Source organism: Monodelphis domestica, chromosome 1 (assembly GCF_027887165.1).
Source record: "Monodelphis domestica isolate mMonDom1 chromosome 1, mMonDom1.pri, whole genome shotgun sequence".
Classification (NCBI taxonomy): Eukaryota; Metazoa; Chordata; class Mammalia; order Didelphimorphia; family Didelphidae; genus Monodelphis; species Monodelphis domestica.
Genome location: NC_077227.1, coordinates 321870332 through 321892235, shown reverse-complemented (window position 1 = coordinate 321892235; position 21904 = coordinate 321870332). Strand labels below are relative to the sequence as shown.

Here is a 21904-nt window from a genome sequence, read left to right as displayed (position 1 = left end):
ATGTAGGTAGATTTTCTGATTATGGAAACTAGCTTGTCTTTTGAGCCCTTTGGTTCTATGACTTTAAAATTTTTTCTGTATATAAAAAGATGAAAATTTTAAACTACATAGCATCAAATTCACTGCTTTCATCCTTTCTAGGTTCGAATTATGTTTGAAGTACAAGATTTGAAATATGCAACGCTGGCCACTGTATCAAGATGTGGAATGGTCTGGTTTAGTGAAGATGTTTTGAGTACTGACATGATATTCAATAACTTTCTGGCCAGACTGCGAAGCATCCCATTGGATGAAGGGGAAGATGAAGCCCAACGTAGACGGAAGGGGAAAGAGGATGAAGGGGAAGAAGCTGCTTCACCAATGTTGCAGGTAGGATTTTGAGCATCTCACACTAACTATAGCAGATGTTTTACAAATTTAACAACAGGCTTTTAAGAATATTCCTAGAGTTTGAAGAACTGCTTCTAAGACAAAGGTTCTTGACCTTTTTGAGTCATGGTTCCCTTTTTGCAGTTTGGTGAAGCCTATGGACCTCTCAGAATTATGTTTTTTAATATACAAAACATATAAGATTACAAGAAAAACCAATTATATTGAAATACATTTATTAAAAAACACAGTCATGGACCTCAGATAAAGACCCCCTATTTTAGAGGGTGGAGGTGGCTGAGAACTCGGGTGTTAAATAGGTAAACATTTTTAGACCAGATTTTTTTATTGTGGCTATGAGATCCATTCTTCTTGTGGTTGGGGATAAAAAATTTTTGCTATTAATAATAACCATTAATTTGTTACTTACTTTATAGATCCAGAGAGATGCAGCAACAATCATGCAGCCATACTTCACATCTAATGGACTGGTCACTAAGGCACTTGAGCATGCTTTCAAATTAGAACACATTATGGACCTTACTCGATTACGATGTCTTGGTTCCCTTTTCTCCATGTTGCATCAGGCCTGCCGAAATGTTGCCCAGTACAATGCAAACCATCCTGATTTTCCCATGCAGATAGATCAATTAGAACGCTACATTCAGGTAATTGAATCACAGTAACCCCCAAATTTGGAAGCCAGTCTGTTGTTTTAAGATAATTATTCGACTGGGTGGCTTTGTATTTTACTTTATTATTTGTAGAAAATTAAATTCTAATTCCTCTTCCAACAGCGATACTTGGTTTATGCCATCTTATGGTCTTTGTCTGGAGATAGTCGTCTAAAAATGAGAGCTGAGTTGGGTGAATATATCAGGAGAATTACTACTGTGCCATTGCCCAATGCACCTAATATACCTATAATTGATTATGAAGTAAGTGCCTTATAGGTTCTGATTTTTCAAATTTGTTTCAAAATACATTTTTCTGTTCAGTGTTTGTTGGCTGATTTGTTTGATTCATCCCAAAACATACTTGCAGTGATTTTAAACTTGGTAAAGAATTGTGAGAACTTTGGTTTTCTTTTGTTGATGTTGAGGGATTGCAAGAAATGTAAGTTACTCTTAGAGTGAAGCAACAGCCTCAGCATGATACAGTAGAAAGTTCAAGAGTTAGAGGAATTGGGCTCAAGTGTTAACCTTGCCACTTATTAGCCGTGTATCCTTAAGGAGGTCTCTTCCCTTAATTTTCTTATCTGTAAACTAGGGGGTTGTATTTCATTATCTTCAATGTCCTTTCTGGTTCTAGATGTCATCTTTCTTGCTGAAAGCCAGTGTATGTGATATTTAAAAAGCTGTATGGTTCAAGGAACCCTTCTAACCTAGTATTTTTTTGTTTTATAGGTTTCTATTACTGGTGAATGGGCACCATGGCAGTCCAAGGTTCCTCAGATTGAAGTAGAGACACACAAGGTTGCTGCTCCTGATGTTGTTGTACCAACCTTGGACACAGTTCGTCATGAAGCACTCTTGTATACCTGGCTAGCAGAACATAAGCCTTTGGTCCTGTGTGGGCCACCAGGTTCTGGAAAGACTATGACTCTCTTTAGCGCTCTCAGGGCTTTGCCCGATATGGAGGTAAAATAAAGAGCAGCATGCCAACTGAGATGTCATAAGACTAAAATCCTGTACTTGCATTAAAACATTTTCTCCCCCAACCACATTTTGTTTTACATTTCCCAGGTTGTTGGGCTTAACTTCTCAAGTGCTACTACACCAGAGCTCCTTCTAAAAACCTTTGATCACTACTGTGAGTACAGGCGTACACCAAATGGAGTGGTATTGGCCCCAGTTCAGCTTGGAAAGTGGTTGGTTTTGTTTTGTGATGAAATCAACTTGCCAGATATGGATAAATATGGAACACAGAGGGTTATATCTTTTATCAGACAGGTTTGTATGCTTTAAAATAACAATAAATTAGTTGTGTCTGTCACCTTTAACAAAGTTTCTCATGTTATTCTTGTGAACAAGAGATATAGGCTTGATTAGGTTTCTAAGTACTAGTTTAATGATGGATACAAAGAATAGTCATAGATTAAGGTCACCTTGGAAAGCAGTCTGTAGCAGAGTGTCCTATGGTTTTGTCCTTAGATATTTCTGTCAAAAGTTTAGATGAAATGCAGCTGAAGCTCTTCTCAGATTTGCAGATGACTTGAAGCTTACAGGAATGACTAACCCATTTTGGATAAATGAGTCCAGATTGAAAAAGTTTATGACAGTTTAGCATGTTGGACCAAATGAAATGAAATTTAATAAGGATGAATCTAAAGTTATATTGCTTGAGAAAATTTACTTCATGGATTTAAGTTGGGATAGATAACAGTTTTGTAAAAAAGATTTAGGGATTTTATTGAACCACACTATGAGTCATCAGTGATGCAGTGGGGGGGGGGGGGGGGGGGAGAGAAGCACTGATGGTGTCCTCTATTGCATTAGGGGGAAACATGGTATCCAGAAAGAGGGTGGTAATAATTTCCCTATATTTTGCTTTTTCCAGGCCAGACCTGGAGTTCACCTTTTGGGAACCATAGTTTAGGAAAGACATAGCCTGAAATGTGTTTAAAATAAGGCAACCAAAATGGTGTAAAGGCCTTTGAAATAATGTTAGATGAACATTGTTGAAGGACTTGGGAGTATTTAACCCTGGGGAAGAGAAGGCTTATGGAGATTATCATAGTTCACATGTAAAAGAAGGTATTAGATTGTTCTTTGTTACCAGAGGAGCAATATATTGAAGTAGTGAACAGGCAGATTTTGGCTTACTATAAGGGAAAATATCTTTAAAATTAGAGCTTTCCCAAAGTAGAATGAGCTACCATTTGGGAGGTAATGATTATTACTTCATTGGTGTTATTTAAGAAGAATCTGGACAACCTGTTTTGGCATGTTGGCGAGAGTTTTCTTTTCAGATGTGAATTGGATCTCCCATCATTCTTCATTTTCCCCCATTCTCTGTTAGGGGGAAAATGGGGAAAAACAATTATTTTTGTCTCATAGGAGTATTTCTCTGCTATTCTCTAATTGTAAGTCTTTCCAATAGTTAGATTCTATGATTGTAATCGTTTCTTTCATATTCCCATTTCTGTCCTTCAGATGGTAGAACATGGAGGATTTTACCGAACATCTGATCAAACATGGGTGAAACTGGAGAGAATTCAGTTTGTTGGAGCTTGTAATCCTCCTACAGATCCTGGAAGAAAGCCTCTCTCACACAGGTAAGAGCTTTGCACTTTTTATAAGTCTAGCTTAATCCAACATTACTTGTAACTTGATTTACACAAATAAAATACAAATTTAAGAGCAAAAGGAGGGTAGCATAAATGTAAGAAGAGATGGTCACCCACACTTCAGTTAGGAGATCACACTTCTTAGTCTAGCTCTGCCACATGACTTTAGATATGCGATTCCTCTTTTCGGGGCCTTAGTTAACACACCATATATTCCAAAGAAGTCTGTATTGATTTAATAATTTGATTTTGCCCTTTGAGTACTTAAAGAGCCAAACCAACAATTTCATGGAATTTGAAATGTAGCGGTCAGGAATATTTTGTTGTTGTTGTTGTTTTGCACCTTTAGTCACTTCCTCCCCAGGTTTAGTAATGAAGCTATCAAGTAAAGATTAAGCAACAATGATTTGAACTAAAATGGGAAAGGTGATAGCAAATGCTTGTTGGATCTGACTGAATGGAAAACTTGGTTTTTAAATGCTTTCCCCAGGTTTTTGCGCCATGTACCTGTAGTGTATGTGGATTATCCAGGACCTGCATCACTTACTCAGATTTATGGCACGTTCAACCGTGCAATGCTAAGACTCATTCCATCTCTTCGAACATATGCAGAACCTCTAACAGCCGCAATGGTGGAGTTTTATACCATGTCTCAGGTACTTTTCATGGAAATCTGTCATTGAGTTTTTCTCTAATAATTGAAGGGATTTTTTAAAAAGTCATCTTTCTATTCAGGGCTTTTGTTAAACTAGGAGATGTTTTTTCTGAAATCCGCTTACCTTGACATATACATTTGCATAAAATAATTGCCTATTACTTCTATGTGACTTGTTTTTAAATTTCATTCAACAAATGTTTGTTAAGTATTTCCAACATCCAAAGCACACTGCACTAGATGCTGGGAATACTGGATAAATAATGTTCAAGGAGCTTATGTTCTCTACCCTTGTTAGCTTGTACTAAAATATTCTTACATAACTTTTTAAAATTTTGTAACTTTTCAGGAAAGATTCACTCAGGACACACAACCTCATTATATCTATTCACCCCGTGAAATGACCCGATGGGTAAGGGGTATCTTTGAAGCCTTAAGACCTTTAGAAACTTTACCTGTAGAAGGACTTATTCGAATTTGGGCACATGAAGCTCTCCGTCTCTTCCAAGACAGGTAAGGAAAATGAAGTGTTTGAAAATGTAAATTTTTGGAATTTGTGTCCTCTGAAAGAACAAGCTATATGTTTTTAACATTGATAATTTCAGTTCTCTTTACTTCTCTTCTACTCTCTTCTCTTTTCAATTTAATTACCTCTTGTCTTATAATCTATACAAGTATGAGTTCTAAGGCAGAAGAGTAAATAAGGGCTAGGCAGTTGGGGATTAAGTGACTTGCCCAGGGTTACATAGCAAGGGAGTGTCTGAGGCCAGATTTGAACTCAGGATCCTCAGGATGTCCCATCTCTACCCACTGAGGCTGCCCCTAACTCAGATTCTTTAAGCCTAAGTAGCTTTCTACCCTTTCCTAGACCCAGAAGAGAAGGAGCTTGTAGTGAATTGTAAAAAAGGAGACTTTTCCTCCTATGAGATATCTTGGCATTCTTTCGTCACAGTGCTTAGCACAGTGCCTGGCACTCAATTACCATCCCATCTGACCTATTAGAAGTCAGGGATAGCCTTGGGTTCAGTTCAGTTCAGTTCCTCAGTGGCAGGTTGCCAGATGCTTGGAGAGATATTTATGTAAGACCAGTTGTCTACTCTCATGGACCTTACAGTCTAGTGGTGATGTGAAACAAGCAGATGGTACAAAATAATACAGAAGTGTAAAAGCCTCTACAGGGTGGTTATCCTTCATTGTGGAAGCCTAACCAATAGGCTCTGCCAACCTGGTAAGAAAGACTTCAGAAAAGAACTATTTTGAATTATCTGTTGTCTGAAGGACCAGCCTAGCAACTTGTGGCAAGGCTTGTTACCACAGAAGAATTATTACTATTTAATGGATGCTTGTAGATTGATCCCATCCTTCATTGTGTTTGCTGTCCCTTCTAGCTTTGTGTAACCATTATTATCTGCTCTCATTTACTATCCAGAATATCAAAGTTGAAGGAACTTCAGTAACCTTTTAGTCCAACCTACACACTAAAAAAGAAACCCCACTACTATGCACCAGTGACAAGTTTAGACAGCCTTTGACTGGAACCTCTTCCTTCTCATAGCTTCACATTTCCCTTTTGGGTAGCGTAGCTCTGATTATTAGAGAACTTTTTCTGGCATTAAATCTAAATTTGCATCTATGCAACTTGCACTCTATGCTTATACTTTGGCCCTCTACAATCAAACAAAACAAATTTAATCTCTTCCATATTGACAACCCTTTAAATACTTGCAGACAATTATGTTACTCCTGAACTTCTCTTCTCCAGTCAAAAAATATCCAGTTCCTTCAGTTGTCATATGGCGTGGACTCAAGACCTATAACCATCCCATTTGCCCTTCTGGACTTCTCTAGTTTTTCCTAAACTGTGGTGTAGAACCGAATACAAAACTCCAGAACAGGAGGTAGTGTCATGAGACTAACGCTTCTTTGAAGCTGTGCCTCTTTTAATGTATCCCAAAATCCCATTAATGGATTTTTGGTGGCTATATCATGTTGGCTGGTACTAAACTTTCAGTCTACTAAAAGTCCAGATCTTTTTCTCCCTACCTCACCATCCTTCTTCCACTTCTATGGGGAAAAAATAATAAAACTCATGATAAAGTAGCATATTGATTGTGTTTAAAATGTAACTTATTTTTGCATTATTTAGTTTACTTCTTTTCTTTTTAAAAGATGACCAATAATATTCAATATTTTCATATTTCTGGAATCATGTTGATTCTTAGAGTCCTTAAGGCTCCAAATTATTTAATTTAACACACTTTTAGGCTCCAATTTTTTAGTTCACAAAAAGGACTGCTATAAATACTTTTTGTTTATCTCTCCTTGGTCTTTTACATATAATGGCTTAGTAGTGGTACTGATGATTCAAAGACACACACTTTAGTAACTGTTTCCCAGAATGACTGGACCAAGTCACAGTTCTGTCAACAGTGGATCATTGGGCCTGTTTTCCCACAGTCCCTCCAAAACTTAGCAGCTTATAAATACTGCTTGGGCAGCTAAACAGCACAAGGGATAGAGCATTGGGCCTGGAGTTGGAAGGGCCCAGGTTCAAAAATTTGGATTCAGATACTTGCTAGCTATGTGACTGTGCAAGTTACTTAACTTGGATTGCCTAGCCCTTAGCACTATTCTGTCTTAGAATTGATATTAAGAAGGTAAAAGTTTTTTTAAAAAAAACCACTATATATAGCAACAATATTTGTATCTAGACCCTTTAATTTATAGCTTACTGTTTACTCTTTTTTCCTTAAAAACAGACTTGTGGAAGATGAGGAAAGACGTTGGACTGATGAGAATATTGATATGGTAGCTCTAAAGCACTTCCCTAATATAGACAAAGAAAAAGCCATGAGCAGGCCTATCTTATATAGCAACTGGCTGTCAAAGGTAACCTGAACCTAAATAGCTTCATTACTAATATACCTTTTCTGTTGTCCTTTTGTGACCTCTAAATTTTACAAAGTAATGACGCTAATTTTTCGGTAGGTATTTGTAGTTATGTAATCTCAGCCTGAGAACAAGAAGTTGTAATAGTAGAAAGCTAGCTTCTTAAAGGGCAGAGACTGTTTAGGTTTTGTGTTTTTTTTTTTTGTAGCCACTATACCTTGCACGGAGGAGATGCCTAATCCTGTTATTGGAATGGGATAGAAGTGGTTCTTTTTTTTTTCTCACTTATCTGATGGCCTCTCTAATAACAAAGGAGCCAAACATAGAAAAAGAATACTAAAGTAATGCTTCACTTTTCTGTAGTGTTAAGAATTGCTAACATTACTTCCAGAATCACATAACAGTGTTTTTGTTCTTATGGAAAATATGGGCAGTACCTTCCCCCCACCCCCATGTTCTGTAAAGCCACTCCTATGGCTTATAATCAGTGCTTTGCATATTATGGGTACATCCTACCTACATTTGTGCACAACTATGGAATAGCCTGAATTTTGTTAGTTTAGTATACTTGGGATAAGGTTGTAATCTAAATTTGTAGGACTTCCCTAAATCACATTGGTCTTCATCTTTCCATTGCTTATTTTAATAATGAGATGTGTATATCTTACATTTGTGTATCATGTTAACAGTTTAAAAGATGCTTTTACAAATATCTCATTTTAGTTTATGAAATAGACCATATATTATAAAATAATGCTTTTTTAGTAATCATAGTTATTTTAAAATATTTTAAAGTTTTTATGGATGGAAAGTTACCTGACCCTACATGTGTTTATCTTTATCTACTTTTTTTTTTTAAACCCTTACCTTCCGTCTTGGAGTCAATACTGTGTATTGGCTCCAAGGCAGAAGAGTGGTAAGGGCTAGGCAATGGGGGTCAAGTGACTCGCCCAGGGTCACACAACTGGGAAGTGTCTGAGGCCAGATTTGAACCTAGGACCTCCCGTCTCTAGGCCTAGCTCTCAATCCACCGAGCTACCCAGCTGCCCCCTATCTTCTCTAACTTTTGGTGTTTATGGAACCCTTAAAATTTAAATATTTAATTCCTTCAATCTCAGTTAAGTTCTGCTTCTGAAATTTTGGCTGACCACTCTCCTTGATAAGATTCTCCTTGAGTTAAATATAGCATTACATGCTATGTATATGCATGCATATATATATATATATATATATATATATATATATTTACAAGATTTGTTGTTGTCTCTATAGGATTACATCCCAGTGGATCAAGAAGAGTTGAGAGATTATGTCAAAGCTAGGTTGAAAGTGTTCTATGAAGAAGAACTTGATGTGCCACTTGTGCTGTTTAATGAAGTTTTAGATCATGTCCTCAGGATTGACCGGTGAGTTTCATGCTATCATTTTTGCTATGAGAATAGATGTTGTAATTTACTTAAAAAGTCAAAACAAAGCAAACCCTTTTTGCTAGTTTGCAAGTCTATTTAAGTCAACATAGAAGAAACAGATTTTGAATATAAATCCTAAAACATGCAAGAGTTAAGTCTTTATCTTCCATAATGCTGCCAGATCTCAGCATCTTATTTATTAATTTTCAAAGCAACTTGGGAATCTTATGAACATTGCATTGGGTCATCTTATTTTTTAATATTTTTCAGAATCTTCCGTCAACCTCAAGGCCATTTGCTGCTTATTGGAGTTAGTGGAGCAGGAAAGACAACTCTTTCCAGATTTGTTGCCTGGATGAATGGTTTAAGTGTCTATCAAATTAAGGTAGATAGAACCTGGTGTTCCTTTACACCACAAAAAGCCTGTGCATATTTAATTTTATTTCATTCACAAACATACAGCACTCCACTAAAAAAAAAAAATATATCGAATGTGAACTTACTTTATAGGTCCATAGAAAGTATACAGGTGAAGATTTTGATGAAGATCTCAGGACTGTGCTGAGACGTTCTGGCTGTAAAAACGAGAAGATAGCCTTCATTATGGATGAATCAAATGTACTTGATTCTGGGTTCCTAGAGCGAATGAACACCCTCCTTGCTAATGGAGAGGTAAGTGAATAACATATTGAATTGACCACTCTGTAAATTACCAAGTTTTTTAAAATGTGATTTTTTTGTTTCTTTAGGTTCCTGGTCTCTTTGAAGGAGATGAGTATGCTACCCTTATGACTCAGTGTAAAGAGGGTGCACAGAAAGAAGGTTTAATGCTGGATTCACATGAAGAATTGTATAAATGGTTCACTAGCCAAGTTATTCGCAACCTCCATGTTGTGTTTACCATGAATCCTTCTTCTGAGGGACTGAAGGACAGAGCAGCTACTTCACCTGCCCTTTTCAATAGGTAACCTGATGCACTGTCACTCTCTGTTTCGTACCCTGAGCCTTGGGTTCCTTATTTACTAAAGGGGAAATGATGTTGTCTGGATATATATAAGCCTCTGTCTTTCTCAGGTGTGTGCTGAACTGGTTTGGTGATTGGTCCACCGAAGCCCTGTATCAAGTCGGCAAAGAATTCACTAGTAAAATGGACCTTGAGAAGCCAAATTACATTGTACCAGATTATATGCCAGTCGTTTATGATAAGTTACCACAGCCACCATCCCACCGGGAAGCCATCGTGAATAGTTGTGTGTTTGTTCATCAGACTCTTCATCAGGTAGATTCTATCATTAGACCAGTTTGCAAAACAAAAAAATTTAACCTACTTATATAAAAGTAATTTTTTTTTCTCTGAAACCACCATGCAAAAATATATCCTGATTTGTATGTACCTGGACTGCTACAATCCTAGGAAATCTTTAGCATGAAGCTTATTTTTACCAAGGTGTACCAAATGAAAATGATTATCCTTTTAAAAATGTTTTATATTCCTATATAACAAAAATTATCAACAAAATGTTTTTAGTAGTAAAAAAGCAATGTTTTAATTTCAGGAAATTGCAGTCACAATGTTTGACTATATAGAATATTAGAGAATTAAGGTGGAAATGCCATTTAATTTTATTAAAGCATGGAGTTGCTTCATTCCTTGCTGTTGGATAAGTTGGGGCATATTGACTATGGTATGTAGAATTTGAACTGTCATATTATCTCCTTTCCAACCAACCTACTCCTTTTCATCACAGGTAAAAGTCTTGTAAAAAAGTTATGGTTTATGGTCTTTATTAAATATTTACAAATGTTCCCAGCTGTGTAATTAGCTTGAAAAGTTAGACTTTTACTATCTCATTTTAAAAATTATCTTAATTCTTTTTGAAAGCAAAAGACTTAATACATTTGGAATTTGAATATTAAAAAATATAGAAAGCATATTCAAAAAACATGAACTCCTTATTTAAATCATTCTTTTAATCAGGACTCTTAAAAAAAGTATTTAACAGTTATTCATGATTAGAGATTTCTGACTGATAAAATCAGTTTAATCATAGGATAGAGTTTGATTTAATGAGTAAGCAAGTTATTAAGTGCTTATTCGATACAAAGCCCTGTGCTAAGTGAGGGTGATCCAAATAGGAAAGTGAGATAGTCCTTGTTCTCAGTCAAGGACCTCACATGCCAATAGGAAACAATATATGTGGAAGGTCATGACATATTTTAAATTAAAATTTTTTTTGCATGAGTGCACTAAAAAAGCAGCAGATTTCTTCCTCACTGGAAGCTTTTTTGAGAAATGGCATCAAATCCATCTATTCTCCATTAAAGCCAGTAAATGAATTTCCTTTCTGAGACATGGAGTTCTCAACTATTTTCTTAAGTGTGTGCCCTCTCCCCCGATAATGCCTTCTTTGCTTCAGGCAGCTATGTAAGAGAATCCTGCACCGTGACCAGTCTTTCATTCTCAAAGTCTGTTTCCTGTCCTCACTTCCATTTTTAGCCATGTGGCACCCTGCATACTTTTGAACAAAAATCTTCTTAACCTAGTCAGTAGTTTACTTACGGAACTTGGGAACTTGACTCTACTCACCAGGTGTCCTCTTTATACCTTTTTATATCTTTCATTTTAAAGGCTAATGCACGTTTAGCCAAGCGAGGAGGCAGAACTATGGCGATCACACCTCGTCATTATTTAGACTTTATCAACCATTATGCTAATCTATTCAATGAAAAGCGCAGTGAACTGGAAGAACAGCAAATGCATTTGAATGTTGGCCTTAGGAAAATCAAAGAAACAGTTGACCAGGTATTTTTTTAAAAAAGATTTTCATTAGAAGTGAAAGAGGGGTAAGAAGGGAGGGGGGAAAGAGTGGAGCAGAGAGGTGGAAGTGGCCAGTACCTTATGACACACCTCTACAATGTGATTACAGGTGGAGGAGCTACGGAGGGACTTGAGAATAAAAAGCCAGGAGCTGGAAGTAAAGAATGCTGCTGCTAATGACAAGCTGAAGAAGATGGTTAAAGATCAACAAGAGGCAGAAAAGAAAAAGGTTGCTATGTTGTTCCCTCTCCTTAGATATTAGGAGGCTCATTTTTGGTTCTTTCTCCCAAAACTGCTGAAAAATTAAGTAGGAGCCAGCATGTGACTCCCCAACCAACCACTGTTTCTTTGTAGGTGATGAGCCAAGAAATTCAGGAACAGCTGCACAAGCAGCAGGAAGTTATTGCTGACAAGCAGATGAGTGTTAAGGAAGATCTAGATAAAGTTGAGCCTGCTGTCATTGAAGCCCAGAATGGTACGTGAGTAAACAAAGGGGTTGAATTACTAGGAAAAGAGCCTTCAAGTTAAACGCATCAGCTTGGCTTTAATGCCCAGCAGGGTCAGACATACTGCTAAGGGAGATTTCTCCCTGGGCCTTTCTAATAGCCAAAATGGGTAAATGTTTAAAAATAAATACCTCGCAGGGAGTGTAGCCCATACACACATAGCTTAGCTAATTTCATAAGGAAAAAACAATTGGGATGTTAGGGAAAAGAGTAGAGGATAAACAGTGCTGTGGGAAGGCTGGGACTCTACTCTTGGCCCCACCCTAAGTCAATGGAGGGGATGGAAGCGAGGTCTGGGGGAGTCACTGAAACTCATGGGTGAGGAACTGAGGCCCAGAAAGGTTGAAGAAGTTGAATTCAAAATCTGTCTCTTCTGGGACTGAAATTGACATTAAAAAACATTCTTAAATATACTTCAGTTTCCTTTTTAATGTAGGGGTTTGGTGTTTGTTTGTTTTAGCTGACTGGGTAATCGATTTGCATGGCATCCCCATGTTAACAAGTTGTAGTAAAATATACAATGCCACTTCATAAGCCATCGCTAAAACATTCTGGCTCTAAGCCAGTATTTTAAGAAGAGACAGCAGTCATTTCTTCTCATTTTTCTTCTCCTCCCTAACTGCCAAAATTCCTCTTTCCATCTGTGAAATATTATGACTCCTTTATAATTCATTTTCATTCTTGGTTTTTTTTTCCTACATGTTCCCTTCTTTTATATTTTTCTCGTTCTTTAAAAGATTTGGGTTCTTATGCCTTTCATTTAAAACATGCCTTAGTGGCAACCAGGTAGCATAATGGATAGAACAACAGGCCTGGAATAGAGAGGACCTGTGTTCAAATCTGGCCTCGGACACTTCCTAGCTATGTGACCCTGGGTAAATCACTTAACTCCAATTGCCTAACCCTTACTGCTCTTCTGCCTTGGAATCTGTATTTAGTATCCATTCTAAGACAGAAGGTGTGGGTAAAAAAAAATTATGTTATATTAAACTTCTTTATTAATTCTTTGGAGGCAATAGCTTCTCAATCTTTGGAAATAAGATAAACTTATTTAAATTTTTGTTGCTAATTTTATTCAAAATGAGATATAATTCTATTCTTAATACAACTATTAATGGAATTTGGAGATGGGAGGTTATACAGTTATTTGGCCAGTGTTAAGCATTTTTAAATTCTATCCTTATGCATGTACACTTGGATGTTTCTAAGTTGTTTTGGGCTCTTTTTTCTGGTTTGCATTTTTCCTTCAGATATCGTAAAGCTTTCACTTTTCAAAGTTCTCTAATTTCTTATTTTTATGGAAACTTTTGTAAGAATGAACAAGTAAATAGCATCTGCAAAAAGTAATTTTTTTATTCCATGGTGGTGGTATCTAACATAGTAAAACTCTTCATTATTGATTTTCAAGGAATCAGTTACTAAAAAAGAATGGGAAAACTGGGCTGAAAAGTACAAAATAAAACATAGAGATATGTCGATATGGTGAATGGCTTCCTTATGTGAATAAGAGTTTTACTATGTTATTAGTCTTCTAAGATAACATTAAGATTGCCATTGTGAATGATAAATAGCTTCTGTTCTGCCTATTTGGTATGTAAGTCTACTATAGTATGTTTTGCAGAAGTACTTTGCTTCATATATTAACTGAATCTAGTTAGTTGCCATTTTGTCTGATAAAGTTACATTTCTGGTGATGGAAATCAGAAGTTTTTTTACCCTTGGATATTTGCCAAATCTTATATTAGTCTAGCAGATCTGCTTAGCCATTGCATGAATTTTTATTGGTGGCTCAAAGCTTCAGTTATGATTATTATTCCAGTTTGTGCTTGATCTTCCTCTCCCCCTCTCCCCAATCGATACTTTCTCTACTCCTTCTGCTCCAACTGGTTTGACTGCTGTCTTTTAGCTGTAAAATCAATAAAGAAGCAACACCTGGTAGAGGTCCGCTCTATGGCAAATCCCCCTGCAGCGGTGAAGCTGGCCCTAGAGTCCATCTGTCTGCTGTTGGGTGAGAGCACCACTGACTGGAAACAGATACGTTCCATCATTATGAGGGAAAACTTCATACCAACTATTGTAAACTTTTCTGCTGAGGAGATCAGGTGATTAAATGAACGTACAATGCTATTGCTGGGAATTGAAAGAAATTGTTCACAACATATTTGAAGATGGTCGTGTTTGTCTGGGAGGAGGAATTTAAATTTGACAGTGGAATTTTATAAATTTAGCTGGCATCCTAATTAACTATAAATAGTCACTCAATTTATATACTCTTTGGTGTGTCATTCCCTAAAAGACACCATGTTTTATTGCACAGACGTCTTTGTAGGCAAATTTTTTGTAAGTGAAGAACTAAAATTTCTTTCGGACATTCCCAGCAGTAGTGTTATAATTCCATAACCTCCTGCATGCTGAATGCTATTTTCATCCCCCACAAATAGCTGTGAGCTCTATAAGGAAGCAGCATCTTGTTGAAGTAAGAGCAATGGCCAACCCTCCTGCTGCAGTAAAACTGGCTTTAGAGTCAATCTGTCTTCTGTTGGGTGAGGAAACTAATGATTGGAAAAAGATCAGACCAGTTATTCTCAGAGATAATTTCATCAGCAGCATTGTCAACTTTAATATTGAAGAACTAAGGTATTGGTTTTAGTTTTGTCTTTAGTGGTCATTTGGGGCAACATATAGAAACACTGTAGACACTTTGAACTAGAAGTTACATCCCATAGAGGTGCTGACTTACTCTTCCCTTATATTTATACTAAGGAACATAATTCTTTTGCAGTGATGCCATAAGGGAAAAGATGAAGAAGAATTACATGTCAAATCCAAGTTACAACTATGAAATTGTAAACAGAGCATCCTTGGCTTGTGGCCCCATGGTTAAATGGGCAATTGCACAGGTAATTAGTGCCGTGTGGGATAATCAGATGTGGAAGAGTTTACTTGTGAAATTTAGTGACTGGGAGATTGGCTAAGCTGTCTATAAATATTAATTAACTTTTATAAAATCTGACAGCTTAACTATGCAGACATGCTAAAGCGAGTAGAGCCCTTGCGGAATGAGTTACAGAAATTAGAAGATGACGCCAAAGACAACCAGCAGAAAGCTAATGAGGTGGAACAGATGATCCGGGACCTGGAAGCTAGCATTGCTCGGTACAAGGAGGAATATGCTGTGCTGATCTCTGAGGCCCAAGCAATTAAAGCAGACCTTGCTGCTGTGGAAGCAAAAGTAAGATCTTACCTGCTAGCCCTAAAGTTGGTTCTTGTTCCATTTTCCAAAACTCTAGATTTATAGGCATACAGAAGATGGTATTTGAGATTAAATGTGTAAGTCTTGGCAGATGGGACAACCTCCCCTGATATTTCTGCTTCAAACTAGTTTAAGACTGCATGGTGCAGGATCTTTTGCAACAGGATTTTCTAAATGCCTTCATTAGTGTTTTGTGAGAGTTGAAATATTAGACAGTGGGAGTGTTTTCTAACTGTTCTTAGTTAAACAGCCCCAAAGTAAATGCTGTGTGTAGTTTTAATTCAGTTGTATCCTTTAACTTCAGGTAAATCGAAGTACTGCTCTTCTCAAGAGTTTGTCTGCTGAGCGTGAACGCTGGGAGAAAACAAGTGAAACCTTCAAAAACCAAATGTCAACCATTGCAGGAGACTGTCTGTTGTCAGCTGCCTTCATTGCTTACGCTGGCTATTTTGACCAGCAGATGCGGCAAAACTTATTTACTACTTGGTCCCATCATTTACAACAAGCAAACATCCAGGTAAAAATCCACCAAGGTTTACATTGTAATGTTAAACATGCCCAAATTTGGCCAGCTTTTGCGGAGATAACTGTAGAGTTTTGTGTGAAAAGGGGAGTTTTTGGTGAAAGAAAAATAATAAAGACTATTAATATTTCAGTTCCGTACAGACATTGCAAGGACAGAGTATCTTTCAAATGCTGATGAGAGGCTTCGCTGGCAAGCAAGTTCATTACCTGCAGATGATTTGTGCACTGAAAATGCAATCATGCTTAAACGGTTTAATAGGTATGTTTACAAGTATAATGCAACTCAAACCTAATTCCTTCTAAAGACAACTGAGGTGTTTTTATTTTGGTCATTTTTAATCTCACTGTTGGACTTTAAAACTCCCCTCTTCTCTGAATAAGCATTGGGGATGTATGGGGAACTGGAATTGCTTCACCTGGAGGGAAAAGTGAAACAACCAGTGCCAGTGGTTTTTCAGTGAAATAAGGATGAAAGAAAATGAAATTTAACTGCAGCAATGAAGGTGATTAGATACTGAAGTATAATTTGTGTTTAAGTCTTTTTTATAGTGGTATTTGCAGGAGAATTACAAAATAAACAATGTAATTAAATATAAGGTAAAATATGTAAAAGTAGAAGCACAAGCAGCAGAAGAGATCAGGAGTGGTTTCCTGTTGAATGTAGTGCTTGAAGGAAGTGAGGGACTCTAAAAGGCAGAGGTAAGGATGGGATCTCATGCATTGCAGACATGTCCAATGGTCGTGGGAGGTAGGGTAGAAGGATGACCACTGCAAAGGTAAATAAACAAAGAGATGATCAAGTACAAGTAATTGTGTCAGTTTGTCCATAGACAATGGGAAGGGGGTGATGTGTAATGAAGCTGGAAAGGGAGACTGAGACAAGGTGTAAAGGATGTTAAAAGTCAAACTGAAGAGTTTGTTTGACTCTTGAAACAGTTGGAGTTTATTCAGTAAAGGAATGACATCTACATTTAATGGCAAAACTATGGGATGGATTGGAAAGGGGAAAGACTTGGGATAGGGAAACCTATTAAGTGGCAGTAATCTTAAGTGCTATCCATGTGAGCAGAGATGGAGATGAACACACAAAGTATTGTGGAAGTAGAAACAGTAAGATTTGGCTACTGATTAGATTATGTGCAGTAAGGGGGGATATAAATCTGAGAGAATGGAAAAGTGAGAAGTGGTGGTGCCTTTAACTGAAACAGTAAAGTCTGTAAGGAGGGGGTGGGGTGGAGTGGAGGGAGAATAATGAGTTTTGCTTTGTGTAGGTTGAGTTGGAGGTATCTCTAGGACATGCAGGTGGAAATTTATAAAAATCAATGGTGACGACTAACTTCATGGCAATGGATGAGAGATCCCAGACAGAACAGAGCCTTTTGGTATACCTACTGTTATAGAGTGTGATATGGAACCTTCAGAGAAGCAGGAAAACTGGGAGAAATAAATGTGTCAACTAGTGAGGAGAGAATGTCCAAGAATTGACAGTGGTCAATGGTGTTAAATGCTTCAGAGAGGTTAAGAAGGATAAGAACCAAAAGAAACCATCAAAATGGGCAATTAAAACATCATTTGGTAGACAGAACAAAGTGTGCTACCTTATGAGGTCTTTTATAACAAAGTCACTCCCATTCATATATCAAGATCATTCCTGATTCCTTGGAAAATGTCAACAGTTCTGCTCACTAGAGTCTGATAATAAACATGAGGAGAGGCAGAAAACAGATGGACTATCTATCAGATTCCTCAGCTGCTGCGGCATGTTGGGAGAGAGGAAGGTGTTGAACACACTTAAGTGAGTTTCTTGGGCAGGCATGAATGGGTCATAGTCTGCACCATTGGAGAAAATTCCTGATTGATAAGTTGAGAAATCTGTTTTAGTACTTAATCATTACTTCTAGTATTTGAGTACTTGGTTTTTGCAAACCTGGGGGCATTGTTTGTAACGAAAACTGTAAGACTATATTGTTGTGAAGTACTTTTTTCTTTTGTCTAAATGGTGATAATACAGATGTTCACACAGTTCCACAAAAACTTAGCATCAATCTGTGCAAATTTTCATAATTATTTACCACATTCTTGGTTTTCCTGTTTGGAGTCAGTCTGTTTTTGTTAACCTGATACTTCATCATGTGATTCTCTATAGATATCCATTGATCATTGATCCTTCTGGACAAGCCACAGAATTCATTATGAATGAATATAAAGATCGGAAAATTACTCGAACAAGCTTTTTAGATGATGCCTTCAGAAAAAATTTAGAAAGTGCCCTAAGATTCGGTAACCCCCTTCTTGTCCAGGTATGTATTTAAATTCCACAAAACTTACTTCTTCTCCCAAGTGTGTTAAAGTTAGGGTTTTTGTATGGACTCCTCAGAATAAGGTTTTTAAAAGCTTAAAATAAAATAACTGATTACAAAAGAAGACAGTTCTTTGAAATGCCATTATCAAACTTTGTATTTCTGTTAAGAACCCCTGTGTTAGACCTGTATTTGGTATTTAGATATGATGATCTAGTACAAAAGAAAACTATATAAGAATGAAGACATTCTGATCATTTGAGAGCCTTGAATCTTTATTTAATAGTAAAATAGAGGAGATAGTATCTAGAATTTGTATCTTTATATGAAAGAGTTAAAGAAAACCTTCATTATAGATTCATTGGGAAAACCCAATTTGAAACCTACCTGGAAAACTCTTTATTGCTGTTTGCACATGTTTATGTTGATTATTAAGAATGTCCATTTATACATTAAAGTCACTATTTAGTTGATGCTAATTGTGGGAGATGAGTGATTCTGCATTTTAAACTTATGTTCATATTTAGGATGTGGAGAGCTATGACCCAGTTTTGAATCCAGTGCTAAATCGTGAAGTCCGAAGAACAGGTGGAAGAGTACTGATTACCCTTGGCGATCAGGATATAGACTTGTCTCCATCATTTGTCATCTTCCTGTCTACCAGAGACCCCACTGTAAGGAAAGAGACAAACCATATGTAAAATGTATCAAGTTTTAGGGTATTGTCAGTGAATACAAGGCAGAAAGTATTCTGTTATCTCTTTTGATAGGTTGAATTCCCACCAGATCTCTGTTCTCGTGTGACATTTGTGAACTTCACAGTAACCCGCAGCAGTTTACAAAGCCAATGTCTTAATGAGGTTCTTAAGGCAGAGAGACCTGATGTGGATGAAAAACGTTCTGATCTCCTTAAACTTCAAGGTATGTTCCTAAATATAACAGTATGCTATAATGAAGTCTGAGAAAATTTTATAGAAATTTGTTTGGTGAAGATTAGAAGACTGAGATGGGGCTATCTAGGTGACAGAGTAGATAGACCTCTGGACCTGGGATCAGGAAGATTCATCTTCTTGAGTTCAAATCTGGCTTCACATACTAGCTGTGTGACCCTGGGCAAATCACTTAACACTTTTTCCTCATCTTTAAAATGATCTAGAGAAGGAAATTCTATTGTCTTTGCCAAGAAAACCCCAAACAGAGTCTTGAAGAGTCAGAAACTACTGACCTGTCTGAATAACCACAACAGAAGGTTGAGGAAATCCAGCATTCCAGATTTTGTTACGTTTCTAGGAGATTTTAATTTTGACAAAAGAAATGGTGGATGTCATATTCTTTAAGATCAAGGAGGGGGTGCCAGGATATGTCATTCCTCCATATGCCTTTCCCCTTGGCAGAGTTCGAATCTCATAATGACTATAACCTGGATATTAGTAGTCATCTTCTAAGAACTCGCAGTTAAATATAGCCATGGAGACACACATGGCAGCCTCTAGATCATTAGCTACCTGGCCTTTCAATGAAGATCATAATCCTAGACCTAAGGGATATTTGCTTTCTGTTTTGGCCAATGGTGACATTAATGCCTTCTAAGCAGAACTTAGATCTTATGTAAGAATTTTCCATAACATGCAATGTATTATTATTGGCTGCTTCGGTTCATCCTTGTTTGTTGCTTCCCTCAGAGAGAGAGTAGACCCCAAGAAAACTTTGTCTTTTAATTAGTTACAACCTCCTTTACCATGTTGCCATTGTGCACTGATGAATGAATGCAAATAAGGCACGTAAGATTGCTTTCCTTTTAGCAGTAGGAGCTATCCATTGTATTTAGTACTAGAAATTGTGCTGAATGTTGCTCTTTTGCTAGTGCCTAGGTGTTCCCTTTGACCTTTCCCTTGCTCTGTCTACTGAGCTGATGATTGCCCATATTGTCTTTACTTTTCCCTTTGTCCTGTATTATTTCAGATCATCTAAGCCTTCCACTCCACTTGGGTTCTCTCATTACTCTTCTGTGCATGCTTCTCCAGTTTGTTTGTTAATCCTTTAGACTTCCCTCTATCCCTGCCATTCTGGACCAGTAGGATATCCTAATGTTCTATACAGAAAATATATTACAATTTGATCCCTCAAACTTCTTCATGGCTAGAACTGAAAAAACATCCCTTTTCCTGACAGCTGTATTTCTGTCAGTGGAAACACTTTTGTAACATCAGTCATCTTTGATTCTTCTCACTCCTTATAACCAATCATTTGCCAAATTCTGTTAATTCTACCTCCATGATCTTGCCACATTTGTCCCTTCTGTTCTCCTGCTATGTCACCCTAATTCAAGTCTTCATCTTTTCTTATTTAAACTATTATTATAATTTTCTTATCACCAACTAACTTCTTCTCTGATCTTTTTTTTTTTTAAGCCCTTCTGTCTTATAATGGATACCAACTATTGAATCTAAGGCAGAAGAGTGGTAAGGCTTAGGAAATTGGGATTAAGTGATGTGTCCAGGGTCAAACAGCTAGGTAGTGTCTGAGGTCAGACCTCCCATCTCCAGGCCTGGCTCTCTATCCATAGAGCCGTTTAGCTTCTCTCTCTTCTCTGTCCAAGTCTCTGGCTGTGTTTAATCTTCTGTTTAAAGAGCAAACCAAACCAAATCAAGTCCTTCATTGACTCTTTGACTATCAGAGTATAAATTCTTGAACTTGGTTTTCTTTAACTATCATTTCCATGAAGCTTTCTTGATGTTCTTGTACATAGAGTAGGTAAATGTTTGGTGAATAAATTCCACTACCACAGCCTAAAGTTGTTTGCTTGTTTTTTTAAAGGTGAATTCCAGTTGCGTCTACGTCAGTTAGAAAAGTCTCTGCTACAAGCTCTTAATGAGGTTAAGGGACGTATTTTAGATGATGATACCATCATTACTACCTTGGAGAATCTGAAGAAGGAAGCAGCAGAGGTCACTCGAAAAGTAGAAGAAACTGACATAGTTATGCAAGAAGTGGAAACTGTTTCCCAGCAATATCTACCACTTTCTACTGCCTGTAGTAGTATTTACTTTACTATGGAGTCATTGAAACAGGTAAAAAAATACTGAGACCCTTCACTTGGTCTTAAAAAATTGGCTTTTTAACCTTTGCAGAATTTATGTAATTTAGGGCATCATTGTGGATCTCAATTCTTGAAGTTTGTTGCTTTTCTAAGTTTGGTTTGATTGGCAATATTGTTTACCTTTATGTGTCTTGGCACATAAATAATCAATAAGCATTTTTAAACTCCTGTGTGCCAAGCACTGTCCCTAGAGCTGGAGATACAAAGAGAAAAGAAACAAGCCCCACTCTTAGGGAGACTTTGGGGACTTGTACAAATATGTATAGGTTTGTCAATGTGGAGTGAGGGAGAGTGAGGTGTGGTGGATATGTGATGCCGATTTTTTTAACCTTGGAGAATGGTAGAATCGTGATTCTTTTCACAGAAATAAGGAAGCTTAGAAGAAGGGAGAGAGTCGTTTTACTAGAGTGATGGGATCAGAAGTCACATGAGTGTGTGAGAGGAGAGGATGTAGAAAGTAAAAAAGCAGAGATTTTTTTCCCCCAGAAATTTGACTGAGAAATACAAGCATAATAAAGGAAAATAGCCTAAGGAGATGAAAGGGTATATATGGAAGATTTTTTGAGGATAGAAGAGATTTAAAGATAATATTCATTAGACTTATAGTTCATATTAGTTCCCAAAAGCATCATCAGATAGAGAATTTAAAATAAAATTAACCTACTTTTATAGAATTCAGGAAGAAATAGTAAAAAATAGTATTTTTCAGTCTAGAAAGTCTTAAGGAGGGGAGAGAATGTGTTTAAAGGGTATATGAATAGAGTAAACATTAACTTAGCCTAATATTAGGA

General features: G+C 37.0%; 1 protein-coding gene across 2 annotated transcripts in view; it reads left to right on the top strand.

Moving 5' to 3' along the window:
* DYNC1H1 (dynein cytoplasmic 1 heavy chain 1) overlaps positions 1 to 21904 on the top strand; it is a 98043-nt gene that overhangs the window by 53637 nt on the left and 22502 nt on the right. Inside the window, exons 35-60 of one of the 2 annotated variants that reach the window (XM_056811256.1) lie at positions 142 to 369; positions 807 to 1037; positions 1167 to 1307; positions 1776 to 2009; positions 2115 to 2321; positions 3525 to 3646; positions 4149 to 4314; positions 4663 to 4826; positions 7073 to 7202; positions 8475 to 8608; positions 8882 to 8996; positions 9122 to 9283; positions 9361 to 9575; positions 9686 to 9890; positions 11241 to 11414; positions 11539 to 11658; positions 11784 to 11904; positions 13842 to 14037; positions 14718 to 14835; positions 14952 to 15167; positions 15493 to 15705; positions 15845 to 15972; positions 17860 to 18013; positions 18541 to 18687; positions 18784 to 18934; positions 20831 to 21084. In XM_056811256.1, coding sequence (XP_056667234.1) covers positions 142 to 369; positions 807 to 1037; positions 1167 to 1307; positions 1776 to 2009; positions 2115 to 2321; positions 3525 to 3646; positions 4149 to 4314; positions 4663 to 4826; positions 7073 to 7202; positions 8475 to 8608; positions 8882 to 8996; positions 9122 to 9283; positions 9361 to 9575; positions 9686 to 9890; positions 11241 to 11414; positions 11539 to 11658; positions 11784 to 11904; positions 13842 to 14037; positions 14718 to 14835; positions 14952 to 15167; positions 15493 to 15705; positions 15845 to 15972; positions 17860 to 18013; positions 18541 to 18687; positions 18784 to 18934; positions 20831 to 21084 — 4446 coding nt within the window. Of the gene's footprint in view, positions 1 to 141; positions 370 to 806; positions 1038 to 1166; positions 1308 to 1775; positions 2010 to 2114; positions 2322 to 3524; positions 3647 to 4148; positions 4315 to 4662; positions 4827 to 7072; positions 7203 to 8474; positions 8609 to 8881; positions 8997 to 9121; positions 9284 to 9360; positions 9576 to 9685; positions 9891 to 11240; positions 11415 to 11538; positions 11659 to 11783; positions 11905 to 13841; positions 14038 to 14376; positions 14573 to 14717; positions 14836 to 14951; positions 15168 to 15492; positions 15706 to 15844; positions 15973 to 17859; positions 18014 to 18540; positions 18688 to 18783; positions 18935 to 20830; positions 21085 to 21904 lie in introns of both variants that reach the window. The other variant, XM_056811257.1, reaches the window with a different exon arrangement.